General features: G+C 44.9%; 2 protein-coding genes across 3 annotated transcripts in view; one reads left to right on the top strand and one right to left on the bottom strand.

The window, feature by feature from the left end:
- The first annotated feature begins 5,764 nt into the window (after nt 1-5,764).
- Nucleotides 5,765-7,494, top strand: GAST (gastrin). 2 transcript variants are annotated; one of them, XM_027870291.1, is made up of 3 exons: nt 5,765-5,817; nt 6,782-6,993; nt 7,323-7,494. In XM_027870291.1, the coding sequence occupies exons 2-3, from the start codon at nt 6,783-6,785 to the stop codon at nt 7,421-7,423; spliced, it is 312 nt and encodes a 103-aa protein (XP_027726092.1). In that variant the 5' UTR covers nt 5,765-5,817; nt 6,782; the 3' UTR covers nt 7,424-7,494. The 2 variants fall into 2 exon arrangements, with proteins under 2 accessions (XP_027726092.1, XP_027726091.1); XM_027870290.1 differs by having other exon boundaries at nt 5,771-5,817; nt 6,778-6,993.
- An 856-nt stretch (nt 7,495-8,350) lies between these two features.
- The window catches only part of HAP1 (huntingtin associated protein 1), a gene marked incomplete at its 5' end in the record, with an annotated part of 24,718 nt that continues 23,829 nt past the window's right edge, over nt 8,351-9,239 (bottom strand). Inside the window, one exon of the mRNA XM_027870319.1 lies at nt 8,351-9,239. Coding sequence (XP_027726120.1) covers nt 8,946-9,239 — 294 coding nt within the window.

The following is a 9,239-nucleotide window of genomic DNA, read 5'->3' as shown; positions in this document are numbered from 1 at the left end:
TATAATGGAGAGCCATGGTTTCATGTGTGTGTTTATCAAGTGCATAATAAAAAAAAGAAAAATACATTTGAAGATAGGTATCTATCTCCCTCTATAGAATGTAAGTTCCTTGAGGACAGGATCAATTTTCTTTTTGTCATTGTATCTCCATACCCCTGCATATATTAGACACTTGATAAATGCTTGTTGATTGATTGATGTCCTTCCCTCAACTCCAGGTATTCTCTTTTCCAGGATAAGCATCCCCAGTTCCTTCCATCAATGCTTGTGCAGCGTAGACTCCTGGCCTCTCACCATCCTGGTGGTCCTGTTTCCCGGAACTTAACCCAATACCCAAGATGTAATCTGACCAGGGCAGGAGTACGGCAAGGCTACCCCTTTGCTCAATCAGGACCCCAGGTCAAGATCACATGGCTGGTCCCAAGAACTTTAATCCAGGCTTTCTCTTTTCAAATTCAATGATCTTTCCACTACTCTCCACTGAAGTCATCAAAGAGAAAGAAGACCAGGGAGGGGGTGGGGAAGAGAGAGAGACAGAGACAGAGACAGAGAGAGGGAGAAAGACAGAGAGAGACAGGGAGAGAGACAGAGACAGAGACAGAGAGAGGGAGAAAGACAGCGAGACACAGAGAGACAGAAGGAGAGAGAGAGAGACAGAGAGAGGGAGAAAGACAGCGAGACACAGAGAGACAGAAGGAGAGAGAGAGAGACAGAGAGAGAGAGGAGACAATGGGGGACCCAAGATCATGCCAAGCTGAGCAGATGAAGTGACAGTCACAGGGTGACCACATGCCAGGGCAGGAGCATAGATCAGAAAGGATAAAAGCAAAGGATAAAGCAAAATTAATCCAAAGAACTGGAGATTGTTCAGTAATAAATGGAAAATGAAGGCCAGGAGAGAATACCACCTTGGATGGTATTCGCATTTGATAATCTCCATCAGGGGGTTTACCTGACCACCCCAACTACATATGTATTTTGTAATTTTTTAAATTTATATCATAGCATATAGGAAAGTGTATGCCATTTGGAGTCAGAAGACCTGGGTTCCGATGCAGTCACTGCTACATAAACTGAGTGACCTTGACAAAGTGACTTCCCCTTCTAGGCCTTCATTTCTTTTGTTGTTACTTAGTCATTCTGATTTCTGCTGCCTTCATTTCTACATCTTTCAAATGAAGAGGGATCTCTTAGATCCCTTCCAGCTCTAAATATTATACTAATGTTAGCTGATGTTTGTATAACACTATAATGGTTACAGGGCAGCTAAGTAGTGTAGTGGATAGAGACATTTGCCTCAGTTTCCTCATCTGTAAAATGACCTGGAGAAGGAAATGGCAAACCACTCCAGCATCTTCGTCAAGAAAACCTCAAATGGGGTCACAAAGAGTCAGTACTGAAAATAACTTAACAACAACAAATAATATTTCCAAAGCATTTGCAGACATTATCTCATTTGATCTTCACAGCAACCCTACAAAGTCGGTGGCATTAGTAATTGTTATCAACATTTTTCAGATTAGGAAACTGAGGCTCAGAGATGAAATGATTTGTCCAAGATCACCCAGCTGGGAACTGGTGGAGCTAGGATTCCAAGCCAGGCCATCTGATTCCAAATTCATTGGTTTTCCCTCTATACCAAGTTAAATTTTAGTGATAGATAGATGATGAATGGATGGATGGATGGATGAGTTGGATAAGTTATGAATGAATAAAATGAAATAAATTATGGAATTATAAATTATAAATGAAATACTATCAAGTAATAGAACCATAAAATATCATAGTTAAAAGAGATCTTAGAGGTTCTTTAGTTCAACCCTGTCAATTTATAGATGAGGACATGAAAACTCAAAAAGGTTGATAAAGAGGTATCTTAAGAAAAAGACTTTGCATAACGACTGTAGTAATATAAAGGAAAACAACAGCAGCAGACAGGAAGTTTGATGAGTGCAATGCAGAATACTGCCTGTGAAACACACCTCACTCCAGGGATGTTACTAGACCCTACATACAAAATGAGACCTGTATTGTCAGATATGACCAATGTGTCATTTTGTTTTACTTAACTATTTGTTACAATGGAGGGGTAAGTTGGGGTGGAAGAAGGGATTATTAAGAAGTGACAGCAAAGTAAAAAAAAATCAATAAAACATCTATTTAAAGAAAAAAAAAGTTATGTCTTAACTAAGATTGCACAGCAAATTAAAGGCAGATTAGAGACTTCAACCTTGTTCATTTGGAATACTAGATGGGGAGGAATAGAGCTAGTCTAGATTAATGTATGATTAAACTAAACACATGTTCAACTATTGGGGAACAAATTATATGAATGAAATGGAATATTATGATGAATCAAATAAATGGCAAAGTAGATAATTTTGGAGGAACCTGGGAAGACTTCTGTGAACTGAGGTTCTGCAGAGTGAAGGGAGAAGAACTAGGAGAACAACTTATACAATAGAAATACTGTTATAAAGAAAAACAACTTTGGAAGACTTTAGATCTTTGATCAATGCAACAACCACAAGTCTAGAGAACTGAAGATGAAGCATACTTCCCACCTCTGGCTAGAGAAGTGATGGACTTAAATGCAGAAAGAAATACATTTTTGGACTTGGAAATGTGCAATTTGTTTTGCTGAACCATGTGTGTTTGTTTTGAGTTTTAGATTTCATTTTTTAAAAATTTTCAATTTAGGGAGTACAGTAGGAGGGAGACACATTAAATGACTATAAAATGAATGAACATTAAAAGGTCACCTTTCTGAGATCTTGTAGAGGAAATTCATATTTTGGGTAGGGCTGGACTAGATGACCTCTAAGGTCCCTTCTAATGCTGAGATTCTGTCATGCACCTTGCAGTCCAAAACACATTTCCAGGATTTGATGTATCAGAACCACATCTATGTGCCTTCATTCTTCATTGGATAGCACTTCCTCCCTCTATTCTGATTGGTAGCCAACCCATTCTTCTCCTTGCACTCTTAATTTCCACTTACCTTGTCTCTTCTTTCTCCTCCCCACTGTCCCACCTTAGTTCTCATACTTTGTGACACACTCTGCAAAGTGGTTGACAACCTTGAGTCATGTGAGGGTGGGAGTGGGAAAGAAGATGGCAATACATTCAACACTCGTGCAGCAAATATTGTACTAAGAGCCTACTATGGGCAGTATGGTACAGCAGACAGAGAGCTGACCTTGGAACCAGGAAGACCTAGGTTCTAGCCCCACCTCTGATATTTAATGGCTGTGTCACCCAGGGCAAGTGACTTAACCTCTCAATGTCCCCAGAAAACTCTGTAAGACTATAAATCACAGAACTGCATTGGTACAAGGAGTGATCTCATTGGGAGTTCCATATACCAATGAAATCACAGCTGTTACCCCTCTCCCCCCAAAAAAAGATATGTGGGGTGCCATGTGCTGGAGATACAAAGACAAAAACAGACCCTGCCCTCCAGGAGTCAAGGGTTAGGTTTGGGGAGGTGACTCTATTCTGGGACCTTTGCTAAAAAAAAAAATGAAGCATCATGGAAAATTCATGGGGAAATGCCAGTTCCAAATAAGCCTTCTTTCCATTATAATTTCTCATTCACATGACATTTCTTTCATAGAGAAGATTTCATTGTTCAATTTGATTCAACAAACAGTTGTTAATCATCTACCAGGTTTGAGGCTCTGCAAAATACACAAAGTATAGGTAAGATATGAACTTTTCCCTCAGGGAGCTTATAATCTACTAGGGAGCTAAGATACAAACACAGATATTTAATACTACTCATACATGATAAATGTGTTAGAGGTGGTCCAAGTGCTATTTGAAATCTGAGGGGGTATGAAAGGTCCTTATAAAAATGAGGTCAAGAAAGTCTTCCTGAAAAAGATGGCATCTGATATAAGTTTTAAAAAGAGAAGAAATTCAATAGACAAAGAGGAGAGTGAATGGCATTCCAGGCATCAGAAACAACTAAGCATAAGAGGCAGGAAACCAATGTCAGGAAGCTGAATAAAGGAGAAGGGAGAAGCATGGCAAAAGATTGGATGAGTAGTGAAATGCCAGCTTGTAGAAGGGCTTGAATGTCAGGCCAAGTAAAGAGTTTGAATTATTTCACTTCTTTTTTTTTTTCTTTGGCTAGGCAATGGGGTTAAGGGACTTGCCCAGGGTCACATAGCTAGTGAGTGTTATGTGTCTGAGGTTGGATTTGAACTCAGGTTCTCCTGAATACAGGGCCGGGGCTCTATCCTCTGTCAAAGGTACCCTAAGTCAAAGGTACACTGAAGGAATCCTTAACTTGTTGAGTTTTTGCCTAGAATAATTTACTTATCAGATTCAAGAAGACTAAGAAGGAACAGTCCAATAGGTAAAGAGGAAAACCAGGAGAGAGAGCAGTAGTGCAGAAAGCAAAGGAGAAAAGAGTATCCAGAAGAATAGTATGGTCATGTAAGCAGACAAGGCCAACAGTGCAAAAAGGTCAAGAAGAACTAAGGAAAATCCACTGGATTGGTTCTGCCTGTGAAACTTCTTCTCTCAAGCACCAAAAGAAAAGGTCAGAAGGAATTATTCTAAACCAATGGCCCAATAAGAATCAAAGCAGGCTCCTAAATCATCACCAATTCCTAAATTGCCAGAATCTAAATCAGTGAGGCCTTACTATTAAGACACACTTAAGACAATGACCACCAAGAACAGTACAGAAGACAATAACCATAGGATCATAGGATCAAAGGATGTTTGATCTCATAGGCCACCCAGCACAGCTCCCTCAGAGACGAGCAGGGGAAAACTCATGGGAACATCACACCCAGAAGGGCTAATGCTATGGACTGGTGGTAAGAGGGCACACACCAAAGAGGAAAGATGGTGGGTGGTGGGTTTTGCTGACAGAATCAGAACTAATTCAAAAGAGCAAGAAGGGGAAGAATCTTTGAATTGGAAAGATAAGAGTTTAAGGGTTCTGTGCAGAGGGACAGCTGGCAGAGAGATGTACTGCCTAGGGGCTGGGGCTTGGACAGGAGTGCTAAGCAGCTGTCCAGTAGGCACCACTGGACTAGTAAACAGAACAAGTGAGGAAGTGTGTTATCGTTGCATGGCCCATTGGCCCCTGATAATCATGCACGTTCTGTTTGCCAAACCTGAGGGCAAGGAAAGATCAATACATATCTGCTCTCTCCATCATCTCCAGCCTCACCACTATGGGCTTCTGGTTCCAAGGTCATCTGGTCCATCCTTCTGCCTCCAGGGGTGGGGAGAGGCCTGGTTTAGAGAAGAGGAACTCTACCTGCTCTGACCAGCTTATTCTAAGGAAAGATGAGAAGTGGAAAATATTTCTTCTGGTTCCTCAACAGTTGGGATCATCCTGTCTCCCTGACCCCTCACTCTCTGCTTTGGGGTACTCAGAAAAAGAATATCCAGGCTATGATCAGATAAGATATAAGCTCCTTAGAGGCAAAGACTATTTGCATCTCCAGTGCCTCACAGGGTGCCTGGCACATAATGGGTGCTTAATAAATGCTCATTGAGTGATGGTCTGCTCCTGATATCCACAGCTGTGGCCAGAATCATCAAAGGAAGCAATTGGCGTGCTTTCCATCTGTGCCTCCACCTCCCTCCCCTTCCTCTCCTCCTCCTCCTCCACTTTCATGCACACCTCCTCTCCTTTCCTTCCTCTGACCTCATGGTGGGAGGCGGGGGGGAGGTAAAAGGAGGGGCCTCAGGACTATAAAAGGGAGAGCATTCTCCTGCAAAGCAGAGCACTCCCAGAGGACACTGAAGAGCTGCCCCCACCATCCAAGACCCTCCTCAGGAGTTCTACAGGTGAGAAACACTGGGAATGGAGAGAGTCGGGAGGGAGGAAGGAACTGGCACACACCCACGATGCCAAGCCAAGCTGAAGGGCCCAGGCTCCTCAGGGTAGCTCAGGACACCTCTGTCTGCTCCCCTCCGAAGAGGGACAGACAGGGAAGGATCCCACCACCGTCATCCCAGGCCTCTTTACATCAGGGTAGTGGCCAGATTCCCAAAGATGGGGGAGAACTGGAGCCTCCATCATCTCCATCATCACCAGCCCCACCACTGTGGGCTTCATTGCTTCAAAACTTTTTAGAGCAGCTTCAGGCTCCATCACCCCCCCAACAATCCTTATTCTGTCTTGGACATTCCCACAAATCCTGACAAATAGGGAGGAGGGCTACTGTAATCTCCTTCCACTCTAGATAAGGAAACTGAGGCTCAAGGTGGCAATTAGTGGTAGGGCTGGGAGTTCTGTAGAATCCACAACTCCCAAGGCAAAAAGCTCAAGGATTTTCCTTCTCCCAGGGCATTCTGCCCGGTTCAGTTTCTATAAGAAAAGCAAAAGCTAGGGGCACTCTGGTACAAGGGGAGGATATCAGCAGGGACTGGAGGAAAAAGAGGGATAGGAGAATGTCACCTAGTTTTCTAGGGAAAACTAGAGAAAATGCAAGTTGTTCCCATTAATTCACATCCCCCTTGGTATAGTGGGAAAAGCCTTGAATTGGGCGAATCCCTGGGTTTCAAGTGCCAGCTCTGTTGCTTATTATTTATTATTTTGAATTCACCCCCTCCCACTATAGTCCTCCTCTACGAAATGTGGGACTTGAATTAGACAATCTATCTCTAAGATTCTTGTTAGCTCTAAAGCCTATGATCCCATGACTGGGGTGGGCAGGAAAAGTGGAGCCCCACTTGGGGAAGGAAGGGACGGGAGCTCTCCGAGGGGCCTGCCTTTCCTCCTACCCTGAGTTATACCCTTCGCAGACAGGATGCGGCAGCTGTGGGGGTGCGTGCTGATCTCTGCCCTGGCCCTGGTCACGTTCTCTGAAGCCTCTCCAAAGCTCAAAGCCCTGCTCCAGGACACTCTCACAGGCCCTGAAGCCAGTAGGAGCCTGGGAATGAGATGGCCAGCTGCTCTGGGCTCTCCTTCCCACCACCGGAGACAACTCCGCCCTCAGGACCTTCCTCACCTCATGGCAGGTAGGAATTGTCCAGAACTCCCCAGCTGCCAGGGTAAGGATGGGGAAACAAACACCAGGCCTTAAAATCACTGACTTAGAGCTGGAAGGGGCCAAGTCAAACCTTTCATCTGACATATGAGGAAACTGAGGCCTAGAGAGATTAACTTGCCCAGGGTTCCACAGGTAGTAAGCTTCTTTGAACCCAGGTCTTTCTGACTTCAAGTCCAGTAAGTTGGTCTGAGAAGGACTAAGAACACAGGCTGCCTCCTCTCCTAAACTTCCTCAATTCATCCCCTCCGCTCTCGATTCTCTTATTCTCAACATATTCCCCTTTTTTCTTACTACCAGATCTTTCCAAGAAGCAAGGACCGTGGCAGGAAGAGGATGAGGCGTATGGCTGGATGGACTTTGGACGCCGCAGTGCCGAGGAAAGGGACCAGCTTCCCTAGTAGGCACCACCCCTCAACTATCCCCATCTCTTCTCCATACTACCCTCTGTTCGGTGCCAACTCAGAATAAACATTTTCTCACCCTACAGCACTGTCAGTCTCTTGATTTGTGTGGTGGCTGGGGAGTAGGGGAATGAGGGGGTATGAAAGAATGGAGAACAAAGAACATGAAAGCCAGCCCAGAGGGAGCTGCCCTCTCCCACTCAGGCCAAGAGCACAGGTGCTAAATGGACTTTTGCTCTGTTATGGATAAAGGAGATGAGGAGAAACAACTTGACATTTCTATAGAGTTTTCTTCACCCCAAGCCAGTGAGGCAGCTATTGCAGGTGCAATCCCCATTTTACAGATAAGAAAATAAAGGTTTAGAGAAGTGAAGCAATTCCCCAAAAGGTCATGCACAGAGTGACAAAACCAAGATTTGATCTGAAACCTTCTGATTCCAACTCTAGCATTCACTACACTTCGATCCAGGGGTGGGGAACAAATTTGTTCTGTGAAGTCTGTATTCAAAGGGCTGCACTTGAGGACCTAGAGGGCCACATGTGGCCTTGAGGCCACAAGTTCCCCACCCTTGCACTACACCAGGCAAAGTAAAAGACAATCAACACAATATTTCCCCATTCCACTCCCCCCGCCTCCCCCCAAAAAACCATACTTATCTCCCTAAAGGAGCAGAAATCTGAGAGGCAGAGTAGCAAAAAAATAGGCTAGGGACTTGGGAGCTCCAAATCTAATTAAGTCACTAACTCTGTGTGTGTGACCTGAACCTCAATTTCTTCCTCGAGCCAGTGTTGGAAGAGGTGCTCTCTTCTATCTAAGGTCCCTCCTAGCTTCAAGGGTCTATAACTCTAGAAAGAGTTCCCTCCCTCCCATTTGTCACCTCCCCAAACCATTCACTCTCCAGAGAGACAGAACTCAGGCAATCATTAGGATCATATTATTTATTGCATGGCCCTGAGCCGCCCTCCACAAGAAGGGAGAACTCAGATGAATTTAATGAGCATCCATATGGTGATCACAAGGGGTGGGGGATCTTAGCTACCTCTCCCCAGCAGTGCACATGTAGAAACTGGTGGCTTTTGGAACAGAAAGTTTAAAAAAAAAATAGAGTGGTGGGTAGGGAATCCAGGGAGCAGGAACTTGGGTTCATACTATCTTACATTATTCACAGATAAGAAGACTCAGGACTGAGAACTCCTCAACCACAGTAATATATTAACCTCTATTTACAACTAAGACTAAGCTGGTGGGGGAAGGAGGAAGGCCGTACAGGGAAACTAAGTGCCAGGTCCTCAAAAGTGCATGTGGCAAGTGGGGATGTGAGGTGGGACTCAGGATGTGGGGGTGGGGGTGTATGTGGTGGTGGGGGTGGTTGGAGGGAGGGAGGAAGGAAGGGGGTCCACAAACTCAACTTCAGCTGCCTCTCAGCAACAGGATGAGGGAGATGGCGAGAGGTAAGGGAAGAGACACACCCTGCCTCACCAACAAAAACACACCCAAGGGATATTTTCTCAGCACCAGTCAACCTGTCCCTTGTCTGGGGGCTGGGCCAGGGTCAGGGGGCTCTCGAGACCCCACTTGCCATCCCTTTGAGGCCCCTCTGGCAACCACACAGTCCAGCCCCAGCTGCCGTAGCTTCTGTACCAAGTTGATGCTGAAGCCATTGGTCCTTTCCTGACCAATCCACCTCCCACCCCATCTTGATGCCCTCCATCCATCTTGATGCCGTTCTCTGGCTAGACCAAAGCTTCCCAGAGGCCAGCCTCTCCAGCCTGGAACCAGGGGTGGATACAATGTGGGCTCAGTGATGGCAGA

Source organism: Vombatus ursinus, unplaced genomic scaffold, assembly GCF_900497805.2.
Source record: "Vombatus ursinus unplaced genomic scaffold, bare-nosed wombat genome assembly UNPS02014797.1, whole genome shotgun sequence".
NCBI lineage: Eukaryota > Metazoa > Chordata > Mammalia > Diprotodontia > Vombatidae > Vombatus > Vombatus ursinus.
This window is presented reverse-complemented; position numbering and strand designations above follow the sequence as displayed.

Excerpts from the sequence above, each read along its gene's own strand:
- GAST (XM_027870291.1), top strand. The coding sequence starts at position 6,783 with ATGCGGCAGCTGTGGGGGTGCGTGCTGATCTCTGCCCTGGCCCTGGTC. Across the intron at positions 6,994-7,322 it reads CCTTCCTCACCTCATGGCAG|ATCTTTCCAAGAAGCAAGGA; the intron begins GTAGGAATTGTC and ends TCTTACTACCAG.